The sequence below is a fragment of the Puma concolor genome, chromosome D2 (assembly GCF_028749965.1).
Source record: "Puma concolor isolate L17-30 chromosome D2, mPumCon1.1.hap2, whole genome shotgun sequence".
Classification (NCBI taxonomy): Eukaryota; Metazoa; Chordata; class Mammalia; order Carnivora; family Felidae; genus Puma; species Puma concolor.
The window spans coordinates 28747437-28771101 of NC_141677.1; the positions used below are offsets into that span (position 1 = coordinate 28747437).

The 23665-nt window shown below is 35.8% G+C and overlaps 1 protein-coding gene across 5 annotated transcripts in view; it reads right to left on the bottom strand.

Annotated features, from left to right (window-relative positions):
* The window catches only part of CTNNA3 (catenin alpha 3), a 1810934-nt gene that overhangs the window by 669420 nt on the left and 1117849 nt on the right, over window positions 1–23665 (bottom strand). For all 5 annotated transcript variants that reach the window (XM_025917933.2, XM_086679821.1, XM_086679822.1 and 2 more), the window contains one exon: window positions 10580–10672. In XM_025917933.2, the coding sequence (XP_025773718.1) occupies window positions 10580–10672 (93 nt within the window). The remainder of the gene's footprint in view (window positions 1–10579; window positions 10673–23665) is intronic.

Here is a 23665-nt window from a genome sequence, read left to right on the forward strand (position 1 = left end):
TTGACCCTTTAATTTTCTTTTGCCCTTTAGCAAACTTGTCCTACATGAAACAGTTCCAACCATCACATCTATATGAATGGCCGCCATATCTCGCTATTATATCTCAAGTTTTGAACGTGTTTGCTATAATCTAAACTTTATGTTGAGAGTAACTGAAATATATTTAAAGCATTGCCTTAATATTTCAATAGTGCTTTAAATATATTAATTCTGTCCTCAGGTGACTCCTCTTTCATTGTATTTCCAATTTCTTCTAATAGAACCACCATTTTTCCAGGTGCCAGACTAAACCTCCAAATTTGTCCTCTGTTGCCTCCATCATTACTGTAAGCTAATGTGCTTTCACTTTCTGGTCAATTTATTTAGTCTATTTACAATTTGTCCCATCTTATAAATTTTTATTCCTATGTCCCTTATTCAAGTAATGACTTTTGTATATAATATTTTATAATCTCTTAACTGGTCCTGCCTATCACAGTTTCCATTCACTTGACACACACAGTCCAGGTTAGTTCCACGGAAGCAGGAATGTGATAATGTCATTCTTCTGCTCAAAACCTATCATGACTTGCCATCCTCTACCAAGTTCCAAATCTAAATTCTTTGGCTTGGCAGGAAGGGCCAAGTCCTGTCAAATGTGTATCCAGTCTCTTTCTTTTCCACAGCCATGGCCTCCCACTTGTTTGCAAATGGGGCAGGATCTCCTAGGAGGAATTTGGAAATGTGTGGAGGCATTTTTGGTTATCACAGAGACTGAGCTGGGAGGTGGTGGTTGTGTATTTAATGCCTTACATTCTGAATTTTGTGGCGTGTAGATCCCCACCTTTGTGTCTCACACAACAAAGAATTATTCCACCCCAAATGCCAGGAGCTTTCCTGCTAGGAGATGATGCAGCTTACACAGATTCAGTTACTCACTTTTAAATTTTCTTGCTTTTCCATCTCCTTTGTCCTTTTCATATTTTCCCAAATGTCCAAATCATGTTTATCGTTTAAGGCTTATTGACTATGTCACTCTTCTGAGAGCCCTCCCTAAATCCCTTAACTGACATGAATCTCTAACTCCCATGACATTTTAACCTATTCCTCTCTAACACTACTTCATTTTTACCTACATAGTACATTTTCCCTTCTCATTGGAAACAGTGTAGGCAAAGCTCCACCTTTGTTTGCCTCTATAAATAGAACAACGCCCAGGCTGGCACAGGGCATTTATGCTAATACGCTTACTATTACAGCACACACCATGAGTGTAAATAGGGTTCCAGCATGTCTCTGGATTAATTTGGAAATTCTTGCCTCTGCCTACATATTACCTCATACTTAGTCCTGGCTACTTGCATTTAAGTCATTATCTAATTTGCAAACTCACTTCCCCACTTGAATTTAATGTTTCTGACTTCTTTTCCACAATTTCTGTCTCTTTTTCTAGGACACGATGCCTCAGATTTTCTTAGATAAAGCCCTTTCTTGATGAACCCAGACCTTATTCCTCAGAATTGCTCTAGTGAGTACTCCATAAATCCCCACTTCTTGCCCCTGGGTCACCCTAGCTTCATGGGTTATCCAGGTAGATGATCAGCAAATATTTGTTGAGTGAAGAGATCCTTGGAGTGAGTGAAAGGGAGTAGCTGACTGCATAATTGGGACAGGATACAGAACAATGATAGTACAATAACAGAGCTTAACTTCCAGCTTGGAAACAACTGTGTTCATAGCTGCACTCAATCACAATGTCCCACATAAATATCATGGCACCACCAGGAAGAGACTGACCCTAGGCTTCCCGTCTGAAATCACCCGAGACAGTCTTGAGAATCAACCATTCAATCACAACCAGCTTCTTAAAAAAAAAAAAAAAAAAAAAAAATCATTTCCTGTTAGCTTTTTTATGGTCTTAGATGACTCTTGGTTTCCAAAATCTTAGAGTATTTTTGCCATTCTCTTAAGAGAAAAATAAATTAGTAATAATTGTAAAAAGCCTGTCTGTCACAACACTGATAGTACACTCTGGGATTCTTAAAGAATATGATTATTTCAAATTGATATTTGAGTCTTCTATTGTTTAGTTGCAAACAAAACATCCATCATCATCATCTATAGAAAATGAAAGAAAACATATCTGCTTCCCCAGAGCATGATTCTGAGAAAATTAAGTGCTTTCAATTCATAGATATGACAGCTTCTTGATCACAAAAACAAACAAAACCCCCACACACATAAAGATATGTTTTTCCATTTGAAAGACATACCCCCAGGGAGCCTGGGTAGCTCAGTCCATTAAGCATCTGACTCTTGATTTTGGTTCAGGTCATGATCTCACGATTGGGTTCAGATCTTGCCTGTACTGGGCTGCACGCTGACAGCACAGAGCCTGCTTGGGATTCTCTCTCTCACTCTCTCTCTCTCTGCCCCTCCCAATTACGTGCATTCAGGCATGCAAGCTCTCTCTCTCTTTCTCAAAGAGACATGAGACTTCAGTTGACACACACAGTTTAAAAGAGAGAGAGAGAGAGATAGTCCCATAGCCTTACTGGTGTATACTAAATATAGTAACACATCATAACGTAATCAGAACAAGTTGCTGTTACAACAAAATAATCTTGTCCATGCAGAGGGAGATATTGTCAGTCACTTCACAAGATGTGTACTTCAAGGAGACAGTGTCATATGGGGACATTTTATCACTTTGGTTAGAAACTGGGAATTTTTATACCTCCCAGAGAACAAAAAGGATGAGGAATCATGCTGGCTTTTGGTATCTATTTCCCAATGTCTATAACACAAAATAAGTTTGTGCAGATGTAATCATTCACTTCACAAATACGTACCAAGCACCTACTACCTGTCAGGCATTATTTTTAGGATACCTCAGTGGACCTGAAATTCTTACCCTCTCATAGAGGTTATACTTTTCCATGTTTAAATATGAATGCAGGTGATATCCAGAGCACAATCTCCCCCAGGTATTTTGTTTGTTTTATACTTCACAAGTTTCTATGTCTGGGGCAAACTTGACTTTAACATACTCAATATACAACCCTTTTAGAAAGTAATTATAGATTTATAATAAGTCACTTATGAAAATGTATCCCCAAGTACATCACTGAAAATATACTTGATATCTTTGCAAGTTGTTTTAGCTCTGTCAGGTCATCATATAACATAGCATTTGATGAGAGGCATAAACAGAATATATAACAAAGCTGTATTAGATATTGATTCATATATGACAGTGATTAGAAACTTAACTTGATTTTTTTAAATCTAATCACTTGTGAGAGTCTGCCTACTTAAATATAAGTGTATTCACCACAGGGAAAATATCCTAGGTTTTTACCATATTTTTATTAATTAAAGAATCTTTAGAAAAAGAACACTCAAAACAACCAGTACTTCTACCACCCCAATATGAAATTCTATTTCTAACGTCTTTGACAAGGTGCAGCCTTTCTTGGCTTTTGACTAAATATGTCTGGTGATTAGGTAATAGTTCACTACACTTAAAACAACTCATTCTTCTTTTGCTTAGCCCCTAAATTGCAGGGCCTGAATCCAACATGGAATTTTAGATCTGGACAGCCCCAGACCAGCTACTCTGGAAATTTCCCCTATTTCACAAGCTAAGTATCATAATCATTTTAAAGATGTAAGATGGCCTCCATGTCATGCTACTGATATATAGTTGAGTCACCTAAATTAGTATTTTAATTTTCTGTATTCTTCAGGCTACAAATGTTTTTGAAAGAAGTTAAGTAGTGGGGAAAGGAACGTAATCCACATGGGATTGGGAAAGTTTTATTTTTCCAAGTGAAGAATAACCATATAACAAGCTATTATCTACTTTCATTATTAGTTCATAAATAAAATGCTTTTGATGAATATCAAACAAGTAGAAAGTACATCAATTTCTCATAAAAATTTGAATGAATTTTACTTTATGAAAAAAGCTAACTATTACTGACCCTAACTTCAGTATAGACCATGAAAACGCTTTTTTGGACCAGTGTTTGAACTCATTGAACTAGATACAAATGTCCCCCTCTCATTCCTGATGTGCCAGTGCTTTTGATATAACTGATGTTTTTCCTATCCACCTTGTGCACGTATTTAACCTAAGGTCCTGACTTTATATTTACCCTTATTAAATTTTAGTTTATGAGGTTTCAAACATTAGTCCAAATTACAAACATATTTTAGAACCTTGAATTCTATCTTTCTCATTTCTGTGCCATATGCAAATACAAAATATTTACTTTTAAAATATCCCTCCAAGTCACTTGTTGAAATAGAGTAACTATTAAGCCATATGGACTAGCTTTACCCTTCCAACAGGTTGAGTTCAAACAGCTATACCATTTTAGAAATGCTATCATTCAGATCACATTTCTCTGCTTTATATAAAAGATCCATTAGAAGATCTCAGGATTGGGCATTAAAAAGCTTCTAGGTGAACTTCTTACCCAAGGCTTATACTCCCTTTATCACAGCTTAGTCAAATGGTCACTCTCCGTGTATTTGAATGTCTGTGTCATTGAGAAACTCCAAATTCCTCCTTCTAAACAAAGTCCAATTCCTTTCAAGATAGCACTGTTAGAGAGCATCTCTCATTTTGTGATGAGGGGAAATTTTTATTCTTGTAGCTCCTACTCAATAAGCTGTAGTTCTGCCCCTCAGGAATCTTCAGAACAAGTCTTTCACATCATAGGTCTTTAGAGATCTGATGGCAGTGACCATGTTTTTTGAAGTCTTCTTACCTTTACCTTGGTATAATCCCTGTTGTTTTTATGAGTTTTTCATATGACATAGTTTCAAGTCATGTCACCATTCAGATCTTTTGCTAAATATGCAATGGGCAAAGCATTATCGTTGCAGCCCTTCAGGCACAGTGAGAGCCAGGATGAGCCAACTCACTGAAACCTGCATGAACTCAATCATTTTTAACAAACAGGAATTAATGTTAACCCATCAGCAGCTCCTGACCCTGTGTTTCTCAGCCTCACTCCTGGATCAATCTAGCAAAATTTTTAATTGGTTGGGTTTTATTTGGAAATTGAGAAAATACCTATTTCTGCTTAACTTAAGAGTTGTAAAAGAAATGAAATGGACTGTAAAACTGTCCTCTTTGTGTTCTGTCCCTGTCTCACTTCCTGGAAATAACTACTATTAAAATTCTTGTGAAACTTTTTTGAAAAATTTTCTATGACTACACAAACATATGGCTCAAACTATCTCCTTTTCCGCCCCCCACATAAATGGGATAATATACATACTCATTTAAAATTTGCCTTTTCCACTTATCTTGGGTATCTTCCATACCAAAACATACTTTGAGCCGACTTACTACTTTACACAGCTTTAACATTCTCTGCTAACAGACATTAGGATGGTTCCAGCTTTTGCCACTGTAAGTCAAGCTGCATAAAAACCTTACTCATAGACTTTTATGCATGTGCACATATACAGCTGTACCATAAATTGCTGGAAGTCGAATTAGTGGACCTAAATGCATGTGCATGTTTTATTTCAATAGATTTGCAAAAGTAGAACTTACACATATGGGTACTCACACACACACACACACACACACTCACAATTGGGGTACACTCCAGAACTACTAATTCTAAATTTCAAGATGTACTGTATTAAAATACATACAGTTTAAAAAATAATTTTGAAGTACAGAGAAGGTTGAGAATATGTTTTAGAACTTATTCTTTTTTTAAATTTTTTTAACGTGTATTTATTTTTCAGAGAGAGAGAGCACACAAGCACAAGTCAGGGAGGCGCAGAGAGAGGGAGGTAAAGGATCTGAAGCAGGGTCTGCACTGTGAGCACAGAACTGGATGTGGGCTCGAACTCGCTAACTGTGAGATCATGGCCTGAGCCAAAATCAAGAGTAGGCTGCTTAACCGACTGAGCCACCCAGGCACCATAGTTTTAGAACTTATTCTTTGATGAAAAGATGTTAAATCATAGTAGTTTTTTTTTTTTTTTTTTTCTGACAGCTGTATCACACTGTTGATTCACATTAAGATTAATATCAACTAAAATCTCTAAGCCTTTTGGAGGGTACATTTCTGCTAAGCTATAACTCTTCCGTTCTCTATTTTACAATTTGTTTTATAGTGTTCCATATATATGGTTTAATATTTATATCTATTACATTTCATCTGGATACCGAAATTTAGTCCAATTCTGGAAATCCAAATTCTTTGTTACTAGATTCATGCAGCTAATATATGCCCTTTATTCTTATTTTTAACTGAAAATTTTAAGAATTTAAAATTTTAATAAATTTTAAGATATATATTAATTTATAGTCTTATCCAAATCATTAGGAAAGCACTGAAATGAAATAAATCAAGAGCAGATCACTGAAGCCCACCAGTACAGATCCCACTGTTGGTTAGCAACTATAGATTAATCGCCCATTTTAAGGATTATTTTTTTCGTAACTATAACTCTAGTTATACTGTATTTTTTTTTTTCATATTGCCAAAAGAAGACACATCTTGTTAGGAAAAGTATAAAAGGTGTTGCCAAAAGCCTTGCTGCCCTCTGTAAATATAGAATTATTATTCTATATTTATATGCTGCATATATATGTTGCATTTCTGCTAAGTACAGGGAATATACATAGTGAATAAGGAAGACTAAATCATTGCCTTCGTGAACTTTATGTTTGAGTGTCGAAAGTGTACAATAAAAGTAACAAAATAATATAAAATATAATCTCAGGTTGTGATAGAGACTCTAAAAGAAATAAATATGGTGATATAATGGGGTATAGCTGGAGAAGCCATTTAGGGAGATTGATCTCTGAGAAGATGGTATTTCAGTGAGTCCTTGCAAACTGAACATAACAGAAGCTGGCCTCAAGAGAAAAACTGCCCTGGGAAATTAACAAATGCAAGCTCCCTCTGATGGGAAGGAACTTACCGTGTTCTAGAAACAGAAAGGCCAATATGCAGTGATCTAATGAGTGAAAAGGAAAACAGTACAGCATGGGGCTGCAAGTTAGGCAGTAGGAAGTTTATAAAAGTCTGAAGAAGTCATAAAAAATGTTTGCATTTTACTGTAAAAGCTAAAGAAAGCAATTGCTATGATAAACATCTTTAAAATTTATTTTGGTTTTTAGATAGAAACTAGGTTAAAGAGATATAAGTATGGAAACCATATGAGATGGTATTTCTGTGGTCCAAGATAGAGGTGATAGTGGGATAGGAGGAGATGCTGACAGACAAGATGGAGAAAAGTATATAGATTCAAGATAAATATTTTTGGTGAAGTTGCTAGGACTAGTTAATGGATTCAATGGGAAAAACAGCCCTCAGATATCATTAAGATGTAAACTTCACAAAGACAAGGATTTTTATGTTTGTTTTCTTCATGATTTACCTTACAGATACGTAAAGAATACCTACTACGTAGTACATGTTCAATAAGTATTTATTGAATGAAGAAAAAAAAACTTCCAGATTTTTCCCCAGAACAGCTAGGTGAATAACCATGCCATTAACTAAAATAAGGAAGATTAAAAAAGTAGCAGAATAAGATGGGAATGGAACAATTAGGAGATCCATTTGGGCTATTTTAAGTGTCTTCTAGATATCAGAGTGGAAATGTCAAGGCTATCCTAAATCTGAGTGTGGTCTTTAGGGGAGAGATCTGGCCCAGAGAAAAAAGTTTGGAAGCCATCAGCATGTAGCCATGGAATTTATTGTAATAAATGATAAAAAGCTTAAGAGCCCTGAAGGACAATATAAAAAAAAAAAAAAAGATTGATTATGGAGATACATAAAACATTTAAATAAACATTTATCAATAAAACATTTATTAATGGAAAAATCCAATATCTCGAAAAGTCATTATTCCTAAAACAATCTAAAATTCAAGACATTTTAACAATTTCAATAAAAATTCTAACATACTTCCATGGAACTTGACAAGTTGATCCTGAAAGCTATATGAACAAGTAAAAACGAAGAAGAGCAATAATTAAAAACAAAACAAAACACCACCAAATACAACAAGAAAAATGAGGTGAGCCAATCTGTCTAGAGATATCAGATTTAGTATAAAAACATAATTAAGACATTGCAATACTGTTGCAGAGATAAAGAAATAGACCAGTGGAAAATAATAGAGAGTCCAGAAGCTTGTATGCTCTGAAATGTATTTCAATTTACCTATCAATCTATATTTACATATGGAATAGTAGTAAGTAAATTGTACACATTTGATATATATTTATTACACCTGTATAATGCATCATATAAAACATGCGTATGTATGCACATATTATAAATATGTATAGTATATACGTATGTGTATACAAATATATATAAAACAATAGAAATGTTTTTAAAAGTGTGTGTGTGAGAGAGAGAGACAGACAGAGAGAAAGAGACAAACAATGATAACATTTCACATTAATTGGGAAAGGGTCAACTATTCAATACATGATAATGGCCCAATGGTTAGCACTGTAAAAAAAAAAAAATCCCTACCTCAGATTAGACATGAAAATAAATTTTAGATGAAGTAAAGATGTAAATGTTAAATAATGATACTTCAACCTTTTTTAAAGAAAATGCGAACCAATGATACAAACCAATGAACCATGATACAGGGTAGGTGTTCAATATGTATCTATTGAAGGAATGAAAAGATGGATCACTAAAGTTCTTGAAATTTTCTGATTAAAATAGTACTTTAAAAGTTAAAGGAAAAGCTGTAGTCAACAGAGGATATTTTTAACAAACCTAAGCAATGCCACAAAAAAGAAAAAGACATCCCAACTAAAAATTAACAAAAGATTTAGGCTATTCACAGAATTAGAAAGCCAAATGGTTAACAAACATGTGAAAAGATGCTTTATTTAGTAATCGGAAAATTATAAATTGAGACCAATAAGATATAGTTAATACTCTTCAGATTCAAAAGACATTTTAATTTTTTTAAGTTTATGCATTTTGAGAGAGAAAGAGAGAGTATGAACAGGGGAGGGGCAGTGAGAGAGGGAGACGGAAGATCTGAAGCAGGCTCTGCACTGTCAGCTCAGAGCCCAACGTGGAGTTCGAACTCACAAACTGTGAAATCATGACCTGGGCGCAAATCAAGAGTTGGACACTTAACCGACCGAGTCACCCAGGCACCCCAAGACAATTTAAAAAGTGACGGCGTCAAGTATAATCCACAATGTGAACTCTCCTAGACTGCTAAGGGGGGTAGAAATGACTCAACCACTTTAGGGACCCCGCTACACTCTTCTGGTTCCTCGTGAGAGCTCATAGAAAACTGACATCAGTGGCGAGATCTTCGTTGCAAGTCCTCTGGACACCACTTCTCCAGACAGTTTTTATTTGTTACTCAACGTTAAACCTGAAGGAAGAGTCTCCCTTACTTTTGCTCAATATTCTTAGAGATGAAATTGTCAACAAGGCAAATCAAGAATTTAACACATACTCTACTTTTAGAAAAATGAGCATCTCATCAGATACCCAGTCTCTAATCATTGTTATAGTTCACATCCTTACAACATTTGTGATCTCTATTCGGAAGTAATTATCTGTATTATCTCTTGATTATTCTAAGACAGGGTGTTTAAGATTGCCTTTCGATGTATCCTGATTCATGGTTCAAAACACTAGTCCTAGAAATACTTCCATAATAATGCATTGCTTTGAAGGTAAACAAACAAACAAACAAACAAACAAACAAAAACTTCTGAATTGCAGACACAAAAACATTTCTTGGCTTTTTTCAAACTCATGTCTTCTTTGGATGAAAGATAAAAAGAAGTTATTCCTTTTTTAAAAAAAAAAAAGTTAGGGGCGCCTGGGTGGCGCAGTCAGTTAAGCGTCCGACTTCAGCCAGGTCACGATCTCGCGGTCCGTGAGTTCGAGCCCCGCGTCAGGCTCTGGGCTGATGGCTCGGAGCCTGGAGCCTGTTTCCGATGCTGTGTCTCCCTCTCTCTCTGCCCCTCCCCCGTTCATGCTCTGTTTCTCTCTGTCCCAAAAATAAATAAAAAAAAAAAAAAAAAAAAAAAAAAAAAAAAAAAAAAAAAAAAGTTAAACATTTTTCAACATTTATTTATTTTTGAGACAGAGACAGAGCATGAGTGGGGAGAGGCAGAAAGAGAAGGGACACAGAATTCAAAACAGGCTCCAGGCTGTGAGAGCCTGATGCAGGGCTTGAACTCATGGACTGCGAGATCATCACATGAGCTGAAGTTGGATGCTCAACCGACTGAGCCACCCAGGAGTCCCAAAAGTTGTTCCTTTCATACTCTGAGATTTCAAAATAAATAATGACTAAAATAAAATTGTTGGACAAAGCTCTGCTTTGATTTCACACTATACTTTTCTCTCACAAGATTCTGATACGGTCCCTGAGACAATGTTACAAGAACTAGGTTCTAAGTAAAGAATAAACCATGACCTTAGGACAAATCATCTTCTGCGTTTAAAATAAATATTTTAATATATTTCCATATATATATAAAAGATCAAAAGCATTATATATAATTTTTGTAGTTAGTGTAATGAAAGATACAGCAATTTAGTCATCATACCTGTGGACACAAGGTTTCCAGGTGATTGGCCGCAACTTTAACAATTTTAATCCCATCTTCATTTGTTGACATGGAACAAGCAAGATTTGCCACCTTAAATACAATCCAAAATAATGGAAATTAGTTCACATTATTAAAGAAATGTAGAAACATTTGTTATCCTAAATAAGTTAGGGCATGTACATACCCACTGAAAAATCTCAGTGATAACCAGTAGCATCCTCATAAATGTCACTGCTATCTGTTTTATGGAAGTATCTAGAGAATCTATTAAAACAGTTAACAACAAAGGGCTTGAGAAAATTGTTTAAAACAAAAAGGAAGACTGGTGAGTGAATCATTCGACTCTATCCAGTCTCTTGGTATCGACATCTAACCCATAATAAGATGTTAACTATTATGGTTTCCTGTAGGACTGGAAAAAAAAACAGTTTATTTATGGATTGAATGCTAATAGGTTCTTGGAATCTCACATGATTATGGTTTATTTTAAGTTTGTAATTGTTTTATTATTTTTTTTTATCCCCCTGCGGTCTATTATGCATACTTAAGTTGCATTAAGCATGACTATATCTTTACTCATGTTTTATTCAGCATCAAATATATTACAAAGCTGGACAAATACAAGATAATTAAATTCTTCTTCCTGTTCTTGATTTTCCACTACAACTTCATGCTCATTGTTTGACATTCCAGCAATCAATTCAAGCATTAGTAACACCTAAATTCCTTTATACATTATTGCTTTTGAAACCTGCACTCTTTTCCAGTGAAATAATCGCCTTTACGTCCTTTACCTAAGTCCAATATTTACTTTCTTTATACCATGAAAGAGCCACGGGAAAGGGCATGGGATTCCTTTCCCTTTCTCTGACCCTTACTTTTAGTCACTCTTCTTGCTAGTAGGTAAATGGGTGTGTACAGTGTTCCCTCTGATCTACAAGATACGTCACTGTCTTCATCATTGCAAGGAAACAGCTTTTTTTTTAAATCATTTTGCTAACTTTCCTAATGTCTCTGTTGGTTACTATATAGTTCAAAACATTACAGGATTTATTCCTCCAATCCAAAATGAATTCAGTTTCAGAGAAACCACATGTTAGCTACAAGCAATGGAAGGAGACAAGAAACACACCCTTGGATCACAATTATAGGGCACCACAAAATGTGACTTAAGTGGATTTCCAGTCTCCTTTTTTATAGCATTACTTTTACTATATGAATAGTGAAACAATTCCTTGATTTGCATTTACATACAATGAAATAACAGCCATACATTATTTAACTGGGGAAAGGCATTGTTCACTTTATTAATGTACATGAAAGTGGCTTATTTGAAAAGGGTTTTTGTTGGCTTGAAGGTCACAGTGCTTCAACTTTCAAATCTGACACACAATTAGCACATTTGTGAATTATTTGAAAAGGGCAGTAGTTTCGGTGCCCCTCTCTCCCAACCCCCAAGCCCCACTCACAGAGAATGCGATTCAGCAATCTAATCACGTTGCCATGTCTTATAATAATTTGCACTGCACTGAAGAAAATCTCTATCTGTAAGTTTGACCACTGTTTGTATTAAGTAAATTTTCTTTAAATATATAAATTATTGGCTGTCTTTCACTCAAATCAGATACATGCTCGTTAATCCAAAGTTTAAAAATCATAAAAACATGCCCCATATACTCTTCTCCTTTATTTTTTTTAATGTATCATCTTTCTCTTTTTTTCATTTTTTTTAGTTTATTTATTTATTTTTGAGAGAGAAAGACAGAGCAGTGGAGGGGCAAAGAGAGAGAGAGTGAGAGAGGGAATCCCAAGCAAGCTACACGCTCAGTGTGAGGCTGACTCAGGGCTTGATCCCTCAATCGCGAAATCATGACCTGAGCGCAATCCAAGAGTCGGATGCCTAACCGACTGAGCCACCCAGGCGCCTCTCTTTTTCTCTTTTTTTTATTTTTTTTTTTAACGTTTATTTATTTTTGAGACAGAGAGAGACAGAGCATGAACGGGGGAGGGGCAGAGAGAGAGGGAGACACAGAATCGGAAACAGGCTCCAGGCTCTGAGCCATCAGCCCAGAGCCCGACGCGGGGCTCGAACTCACGGACCGCAAGATTGTGACCTGAGCCGAAGTCGGACGCTCAACCGACTGCGCCACCCAGGCGCCCCTCTTTTTCTCTCTTTTAAAAGCAGACATTCTTGTGCTGGAAATTTGCTAGTCATGTTTATTGTAATCCAGTTCAGTGACTAACACAATATGGAAATGATGCTAAACACAAAATTTCTGTTTATATTAGTGGACTTAAGTTTCACAAACTCTCAATTGAAAATACAGTACGACTGTTTCCTACTCAATTAATGATCATCCTAACACTCTGTTTTCCTTTATGCAGACATACCTGAAATTCCCCTTATAAGAACTGTTTTATGTCAGGTAAATTTTCTAAATAATCAAGTACTATTTCCAGAATAAGGCAAATGGAATTTTAGTGACATTTTATACAAATTTGAATTTATGAGATAGCTAGTCTTCAGTAACAAAACAAAATAAAAAGTTAACTGATAGAAATAAAATCTCTTTATGTTTTTAATGTAAGTGACTTGTGACATATTGTCCAAAGCCACATCAATGTGTAAATGAAAGCCAAATTTCTTCTAAGAATATTTCTAAATTCTGTGTGGCTTTTTAGAAAGCTAGTTATGTTTCTAAGCACAGCATGAAGGCAAATTCCTACTAATCAAAGAAAACAGCATGCACATAAAATATTTTGTATAATAGCTTGATATATTTGGACATCCGACATCTTTTGTATATCTAATTTTGACAATGTTTCAAAGTCTGTGTAAAGCTTCATTATTCCAGAGATCCGTGCAGAAAGTTTCTGCCCACTAAGGGAAATTAAGACATAAGGAGGTTTTAGAGACAAACAGATCTGGGTTTGAACTGGATTTCCACAACTGATAAGCATTTGACCATGGGCAAAATGTTAACTTCTCTAAGCTAGTTTTGTAACCTGAAAAATGGGTATGATAATACCTATAGCAGGGAGCGTTTTGAGGATTAAATGAGAGAGTGTGAGGAGATGGCCTGATAGCACTAGGTAGGCGCTTGACCTTGTATGAATTTCCTTCCATTTCACCTCTCTCTCTACCAGTGGAGGGTAGGAAAGAATAGTCACTCCCTTAAGCGGTTTTATAGAATAAAAACCTTAAGAGCCTAAATAAATTTGACAAAATTTCTAATCTGAGAGCCACAAACTGAAACGTTTTCATGATTCATGCAGGAAATAGGAGTATAAAATCTTGATGTAACTCAGTGGTTGGTGGGTTTGTAGGTCCCCAGGAATAGGTGAGTGTGTATGCCCTCCCTAAAGGCATAATCCCTAAAGGCATTAGATCTCATGAAAACAAGATGGAATTAAACAAAAAACAAAAACAAACAAAAACCCCACTACCAACAATAACAACACTGCCTTCACCAAACTGTCTGTTGCCTTAAGTTCATAGGTCAACAGCTTGTGATTTCTGATCCCATGCTCTAATCCTCTACTGTATAGATAAGGAAAACAAAATCAAACTGGGAGAAGAAACATAAGCCATCCAATGACAAGAAGACTATTAACCAAATATGCGCGTGCTCTTTTGTGCCACCCTGAACTAAAAGTATTGACAAAGGTTCCTGCATTGAAATGATTGACCAGACTTTTTACTGATATTGTGCTACATTTTTAGCCAGGCCCATGAAAATCAGAGTCTATCTAGTCTAGTTTTATCCTAAACCATGGGGCCAAAGGCACTCAGGTAAATTCACATTTCTTAAAAAAAAAAAAAAAAAAAAAAAAAAAAGTTGAGTTATAGAAAACAAAGCCTGATCAGATGATTCTTCAACTAATTAATATTTGTTCTCATCCTGCTGACATTTGTTCTCCTCTTCCTGTTCCTAATTCAAGTTTTGTATACCAATTTCCTTTTAATTTTTTTTTTAATGTTTATTTATTTTGAGAGAGAGAGAGAGAGACAGAGACAGAGACAGAGAGAGAGTATGCAGGGGAGGGGCACAGAGAAAGGGAGACAGAGGATCCGAAGCAGGCTCTGTGCTATCAGCACAGACCCCGACGTGGGGCTTAAACGCACGAACTGTGAGATTCATGACCTGAGCTGAAATCAGACACTTAACTGACTGAGCCACCCAAGTACTCCTTGTATACCATTTTATACGTTCCTGTCATCTTTTGATTCTACCCTTTCACATGGCATAGAACAGGGTATCCTTCACTTTCTAACCTATGGTCTTATGTCAGAAATTCTCTACTCTGGAATCTGTAGAACCCTGCCAGTCAGGCTAGTTCTATCCCTTGCTTTCCCATCAAGGTCAGGGAGATGGCCATGCTTGACCCAAAAGAATGACTCATTAATGCTAAAGCTGAGGATAGCTATAAAGAAGATATTTGGGGATTTGAAGTATTCTCAGGGACTTTTCAAATCAGTCTACCCTCTGTAGGCTCACCTCTGCTTTTCATCATTACTTTGTTCTGATCTGGCAAAGGACTATATTTTAAAAGTACTATATAACAGAGCATGCTATATTTGAACATCCTAATCAAGTTTTATTTGAAGTCTAGCAGTACTAGTTGTCCTCGAAGTCAGCTTAGACAACTGAAATGCTATTGTTGCTATGAACAAGCTCGCTGTTTGGACAGCTGTTCATCACACAACATTCAGTCTGTCACTATGGAGTTCTCACACAGGTATTTATCTGTGATATGATTTCCCAAGAACATGAAGCAAACTTTGATGTTTGATGAGATTTCCATTGCCACATGTGCACTGTTTGTATGTAGTTCGCATAGCTAATTGTAATATCATGTCACTGTGTATCCTAGCAATCAGTGGGCAATAAAGGCCACTGTCTCATTTTCCTTCAGTTTCCTCTCTGTCAGATGGTCATGAAACTCCTGTGTAAACACTTTCAAGACAGAGAATTTCAGAGACAGAATTTTAGAGTCACTAGCATATCAATGGTAATAGGATGTGATTGTGCAGAGAGTAAATATTCTTAGAAAAGTATCTGAGACATCAATATTTATTAGGCTGATAGAAGAAGATAACCCTACCATAAGTCTTAGAAAAAGTGGTCGGGGATAGAGAAGCTTACCCACAATACTCTGAGGTCATAGAGGCTGGGAGAAGAGAAAGTTTCAAGGAGGTGATCTCAAATATTAAATACTGACAGGTCAAGTAAGTTACCCCTGGAATTGTCCTTGATTCAGCCACATGGAGGACCATTCTTAGAGTGTTGGAGTGGAATGTTGATGGTCAAACTAGCCTAGTGTGGTCAGAGAACTGTGTAGGTGGTGAGGTGGTCTTGTGTGTTTTATGACTCAAAGCAGAGAACTAGAGACTACCTGAACAATACTCACCCTCTCATTCCCATATCTATCCATTTCTTTTTATTTCACCTCTCAAACACCTCCTGAATCATCTTTTCTTGCTCCCCACCCTCACCATGCTTAAGAGTTCTTTTTCTATCTTTGTTTCAGATCTTAAACTTACTTTCAGATATCCATACTTCCTCTGCCACAGGATACTTGCACATGTCATTTTCTTTAGCCTGAAATATGCTCCCCTTCTTTTTCACCATCACCCTTATATCCCTTATACCTACTTAACTGCTGTCTATCAGATCTCTGCTCAAAAGTAAGCCATTAAACCAACAGATTACCAAAGTAATCAGTTTTCACTGATACCACATCTCCCACCCACCTTGGAGACTTCCCTCTGCCCAAGTCAGGTTTTTTTTCCTTTCACAGCATGAGTCTCAGTTTGTGATTACACATTCACTGAAGAGATTATTTGATTTGTGATCATTTCCTCTGCTGTGTAAGTACAGAGTCCTTACCTGTGTTTGCTCATCATTGGGCCCTCAGTTCCTAGTGCCTGATACATGATAGCTAAACAATAATAGTTCTTTGGTGAATGAATACATGCATGAATGCACAAATTAATATGCTTAAGTACATGTCATTCCCAAAGAAAGAATGCAAAATGGAGCTTAGTAGAAGGAAACGGTAGCAAAAATTCAGAACAAGCAAGAAAGGGCAATGAAATCTCTCTTTGAAATTCATTTTCAATATTCCACAAAGGCTTAGACAATTGGACTTCAAATAAAAGTAACACACTTTTCTTGTAGTCTGGTCATCATACTTAACAAAGCTCGGGGGGCAGTTTCTTCTAACATTTACTTTCACTTAAGATATCGAACTGGGAACAACTGAATAGCTCCCAACTTTGCTTTTAATTTATTTATTTCTAATCAAGTAAACTAATTGTTCAAAGGGCCCAAGCCGGCTGCCAAATGCTGGAGTGTATGGCAGATGGAAAGAGGCACGAAAACTGCCGTCAACAAACCCAGGAGCTTCGGGTCTCCTGCAGAACATAATGTAATGAATGCTTTGTTTCCAGACGAGCCTGGCTCAGAGGCCTGGGACTGAGCCTGAGCCGTGTAGGAGGGAGTCTGTGATGTCCCAGTGTTGGCTTGGATAGTGACTTCTGGCTCGACAAGCCAGCTTTTCTATTTCTCCTGGTGAAACACTGCTGCCCTGATGCTCTTTGTGGTAACAAGAACTGAGCATGAATTACAAGTTTTTAGAGTGTTCCAGGAATAGAAGTGTGCTAGAGAAGCGCATGGCAAGATGCAGGGGACAATTGTAATCAAGTAACAAATGTTGAGTATGCACCTTTTATGTGGGCCAGGAATTGCCAGGGAAATCAAAGACAGTGAAAGCCAATCTCAGGAAATATAATCGATTTAAGGGAACACATGAAAGAGAAAATAAACCTTAGTTTCTAAGTACAATAGGAAGCTAGAAGTAGTGGAGCTCAGAAAAGCAAGTACCTTCAGGGCGTTTCAAGAAAGCAAATTATTATCAAGGAACTTCCTATTCCCTCAGACTTTGCATCTCAAGCCACCTCCCAAACTCTGAATCTTTACTTACACAATCCTGTCTCTGAATTACTTTACTTAGTGTGACAATTTACTTGCCTTTGGTTTCCATCTGAGAGATGAGGGACAGACTAGTTATTTGTTTTGTAAGCCCCCTCCCATTTCAACAATTGTCTTTTAGTGATTATGTAACATGATAACAAAATTAGGGATTAGACAGGGGACAGAGCTATCAGGCAATCTCTAAATAAAATATTAGCAACTTAAATCTAGCTGTGTACAAAAACAATAATTATACAACCAGGCAATGTTCTTACCCTAGGAATAAACCAGTAGCTCATAATTGGGAAATGTAACTATAAAATCCCGTGTTTAACTATATTTCAACAAATTTTGGAAAAGCATTTGATGATAGTTTTATGCCTATTCTTATTAACGCAGAATAAATCTAAAGAAACAAAAAATCTTTAGTGAGCTATGACTAGAAAGGATCATTCTTTTTTTTTAATTTTTTTTTAACATTTATTTATTTTTGAGACAGAGAGAGACAGAACATGAATGGGGGAGGGTCAGAGAGAGAGGGAGACACAGAATCTGAAACAGGCTCCAGGCTCTGAGCTGTCAGCACAGAGCCCAACACGGGGCTCAAACTCATGGACCACGAGATCATGACCTGAGCCAAAGTCGGACGCTCAACCGACTGAGCCACCCAGGTGCTCCTAGAAAGAATCATTCTTAACATAAAACAAATTCCAGAAATTTACAGCAAATACCCTGCTCAAAAGTCAAAATTAAGGTAAGTATTTCCATTGTTACGGAGGTTAATCAATATTTTACTGATGGTTCTAGTCAATGTAAATGAACATAAAAAATAACTGATAGCTAAAATATTGTACAGAGGGTGACAAAATTGCCTACCTAAAGAATGCAAGATAATTAACTGAAAAGCTGTTATCACTACTGAGTATTCAGTAACATGTCTTAATGCAGGATGAATAATAACATGTATTACTTTTCTATACATCAGCTAGCATCAAAATAAAAGTCTTAGTAACCCAATGGCTGTCATAGTAGCAAGTAAAGTTATAAATTTCATGGTGTATATACCTATTAAGAAATAGTACAACCATGTCATATGCATGCATATGTGCATACTGTGGTATGCATATGTGTACATGTATTAAATCTTACTTAATGACATAAAAGAACAACTGGATAAATGGGAAGAAATTACATATTCCTGAATGAGAATGCTCAACATTGTAAAATGAAATGTCAACTCTCCCTAAATTTGTGTACTAATTTAATAGATCTAAATGGAGCTTAGTTTAATTTTAATGTACATCTGGAAGAATATGTGAAAGAGTAGCAAAGATGATTTACAAAAACAAAAAAGAATAAAGGAAAGTATAGTGACTAACTAAAACACACAGAAATTTAGTGTTTTTCAGAGCAATGGGAAAAAATAATGGTAATGACCCAATTGACTACTACTTGGTGGGAGGTTGGAGGGGAGTTCAATGTATGCAAAATGATTGGCATATATGACTGCATATTTTTTTTTAATTTGAAAATAATGAAAACCTATAAAATCAAAATGCAAAAGATAAACAAAAGTATTTGGTATAGGATTTTATAACCCAAACAAGATTGGTACCCCTAAGGCATAAATAATTCCCAAACATCAATGAGGAAAGGGGGCATTAAAAAAATGGACAAAATATTTAACCAGACACTTCACATATGAAATATAATTACTAATAAATACATTAAAAGATTCCCAATATACTTTTTGATCTATAATCAGGGAATACAACTAAAACAAGAAAATGACATTCTTCCTTGTCATATTACCAATAATTATAAAGCTTGATATTTTCCAGTATTGCTGAAGGTATAGAGAAGTAATCAAAGGGTAGATGGCCAACTTTTTAGAAGGCAGCATCGCCTCATCTATGAAAATTTAAAATTTGCAAAACTACAGTAATTCAATTTAATGTAAGCCATCCTTCAGAAATACTTGCATATATAAGCAAACATACAGCAAACATACAACTTTTTGTAAAAGTGAAAAAGGAATCTAAATATTCATCAATGAAGAATAAATTAAATTATGTAATACAATGATTCTGTAAAAAAAGTAAAAAAAGAACTTTCTGCTAACAAAAAATATCTCAAATATATAATTTAAGTAAAAAAATTGTAGAAGATATGTTCCTATTTAAATAAAATTTTCTATTCCAATTATTTATAAATGCAGAATATAAAGTATACAGTGATAAACCCCAACTATTAACATGAATCGTATATGGGAAAAGAAGTGATCTTACTATTGCAATGAAGAGAGCATTCCATTTTAACTGTATGTTTCTATAGTGACTGAAATTTTTCCAAGTATCTTTTTTTCACTATATAGTTATCTAATTAAGAATAATAAAAGATTACTGATGAAATAGTTCTATATGTGTGGACTTGGAAACATGCCAACAACAAGGAAAACAGAATATATAACATAATCTCATTTATTAAAGATGATGAGTGTGTGTGAGTGGGGGGGGTGGTGTGTGTGTATGAGAAAGTGTGATATCTAAAATGTCATTCACCAAAATGGAAAATTATGGTTAACTCTGAAAAGTAAGACTCAAGATAACTTCAACTTTCCTTCTTCACACTCGTAAAAATTTATAGTTTGAGTTTTTATAATGAGAATGAATCATTTTCACAAGCAAAAAAAACCAAATAATTTTATTTTGAAGAGAATATAAAATTTCTATACCTATATTTGAACTTTTAATATCAATCAGGAGATCATATTAATCATGACACTTAATGCAAAATCTGAGGATCCAAAGCTATTTAAAAGTAGGTTTTCCATAAAATACAGATATATAATGACTCAGTGCTACTAGATAAAAAATAGTGTTTATGACTTCATATGCTGCTATATTTAAAATGATGATTCACAAATATGGTTGATAATTCAAATAGAAAAACCAGGCATTGTATTTATCTCATGTTTATTTAATATAATGGCAAATATTAAATGAATCAAAGCCCATTGCCAATGACAAATTCAGACCACCTAAAAGAGACCTTAATAATGAATAAAAATTCTCTTTGCTTAGAATGCTAAAGGTATCCTATGGATGGTGTGTGTATGGGGGTGGGGGGTGTGTGTCTGTGTTTGTTAGTTTGTCAGCCGCAGATTCAAGGTGATGCTTCTAGTGATAAGGGATTATAATATATTTTTTTATTTTACCTACATTCTCCAACTCTATGCAAATTTGCATCTAAACTTCTTATTCTTCTCCAATTAGTCATTAAAGATGAAAATCTTTATTTGTCTAGGTGGACATATGTCAATGTTGTTTAAAAAAACAAGCATTAATACATTGTGTCAGTATGTGCCATCAGAAAAGAAATGAATGAGATGAAAACACTCACACACACACACACACACACATACACACACACAAATACATGCACACACACACAACTTAAACAGTTTTGGCTGTTAAAGTGCTACTTCTAACAAATCATTTGAAGTATATGTTCCAGAGCTCAAATTGAGGTCTGCAATGTATACTGCTCTAAGGGTCCCATTTTACCAAACACATTTCTCATCTTTTATTTTGGAACAATATATAACTGTATACGAATACACATACACTATATTGATATACAATGTAAATTATGATGGTTAAACCAGCTAGATGTTTCCTCAAGGTCCCTCTCTGAATTAAGCTATTATTCACCTCAGAATCGTCACCCAAAGGATAAAAGTATGTGCCACCTGTCAAGTGAATATGATATAATATACAGCATCAAATAAAATCTATTTAACTACCATAGACACAATGCAAATCTAAACTATAAATTAAAGACAAGATCAAGTGTTGTTTCCTAAACTGGTGATATACTTTGTTGTGTGCTGAGGGTCAAGCATAAATACGAAGCATGCAGGCACAGTAAGTCCTTATTAATAGGGTCAGTGTGTAAAGGGCAGATGTTGAAAAGTACTATCATGGCCTTCACTATCATTGAAATCAACATCAAATTTCAAAGTAATTTTATGACCAGTGACCTGACATCTCAAGTGGCAGAATGAGAACTGATTTTCTTAAAGACAGATAAAATGTACTAAAGCCAATGTAAAGTTTTCAGTTAGTTTAATTCTGAACCAATACTTTTTTTGTGCATATTACTCAATTCAAATGCTATCATGGAAACAGAAGTTGTTATACACTGCAAATTTAATTGAATCATATTGTATAAACTTTGTGGATATGGATGAGACAGCCAAGACCACCTGATTCCCTAAATAATCAAGACAGCAACATCTAGATACACTCCTTACTTTCATGAAAGAAGGACTATCTTAATAGAGTGACAGTCGGCAATCAATCCTCTGACAGCTTTCATTCTCGAAGATATCAGAACAATAACTTATGCAACTATTTTTTTTTTCCTTGTAGGTATCTGCTTGTGATAACATTTTAACTTTGAAGGAAATAGGCAAACAATCTTTAAATTACTAGAATTGTAATCCTGGAGAAAGACTCTTATCTCTCAACGTAAATGACCCATAGTGGGTAAGACAAATTGAAAGAATACAGTATGTGCAAGGGAATGTGTGTGTGTACATGTGTATGGAGGAAGGGGAGAAGAGTAAGCATGACCGTGTATGTGTCTATGAAGGACCCAACAAAATATGCAAATCAGTATACTATTAAACACTATGATTTCCATATTCCCTCATCCTTGGGTTCCCCTAATCCTGTGAGGGCTCCTTAGATAGGTTCTGGATTTAAATTACATAGGGGTACAGTGGTGCCTGGGTGGCTTAGTCAGTTGAGCATCCAACTTTGGCTCAGATCATGATCTCACAGCTCGTGGGTTCGAGCCCCGTGTGGGGCTCTTTGCTCAGAGCCTGGAGCCGGCTTTGGATCTGTGTCTCCCTCTCTCTCTGCCCTTCCCCACCTCAAAAAATTAATTAAAAAAACATTAAAAAAATAAATTACATAGGGGTGTCTGGGTGGCTCAATCAGTTGAGCCTTCAACTCTTGGTTTCATCTCAAGTCATGATCTCACAGTTTGTGGGATTGAGCCCTGCAACAGGCTCTCCACTGACAGTGTGGAGTCTGCTTAGGATTCTCTCTCCCTCTCTCTCTGCCCCTCCCCTGCTCACACGTTCTCTCTCTCTCTCTCTCTCTCAATAAACGTTAAAAAATTACATAATAAAAAGTAGTGAAGTGTAGCTAAACAACGTGATACAGGAGGAAATAAAATCAAAGATTTGGGTCCCAGTAAATTTGGCAAGCATATGAGCTATTATGTGTTTGAACTTAGCTATTCCTGCTACCTCCACAGCACAATGAAATGCTGGGTCCATAATGTAAGTACTGGCTGCCATGTGAGGACGTGCTAATGATAAAATACCTGTCATGCAATCTTAGCAATATTTCTTGATATTACTAATGGTTCCCAATAGCCCTAGAGGGAGGAGGGAGACACAGGAGTGAAAGATTTTTTTTTAGTAACTTTCCTTAATTACAGCAAACCAATATATTTGTTCCATCTGTACAAGGTTGAATTGTGAAATCTTGACAACAGAAACCATCTCACCCCTCTTTATAGTTCTAAACTTTGCAAGTAATTGTGCTCGTCAAGTCCCTGTCAAATTTAATGCATTTAGGTCAACCTTGCAATTAAAATATTTTTCACATTGGGGCACCTGGGGTGCTCAGTCGGTTAAGCATCCGACTTCGGCTCAGGTCATGATCTCACAATCTGTGAGTTCAAGCCCCGTGTCAGGCTCAATGCTGGCAGCTCAGAGCCTGGAGCCTGCTTCAGATTCTGTGTCTCTCTCTCTCTCTCTCTCTGCCCCTCCCCTGCTCATGCTCTGTCTCTCTCTGTCTCAAAAATAAATAAAAACATTAAAAAATTTTTTAAATATTTTTTTACATTGTCCTATCTATGAAGGTTAATTATTAACATATTTACAGAGGGCTAAAGACAACAATAACAAATTCCACAAATATTTATTATGTATCAAGTCCATTTTGGACACTCAAGGAAGAATAGAAGTTGAGCCAACAATAGTTATAAAGCTTCAAGAAATCAAAGATTTAGATGTAAAAACACAAAA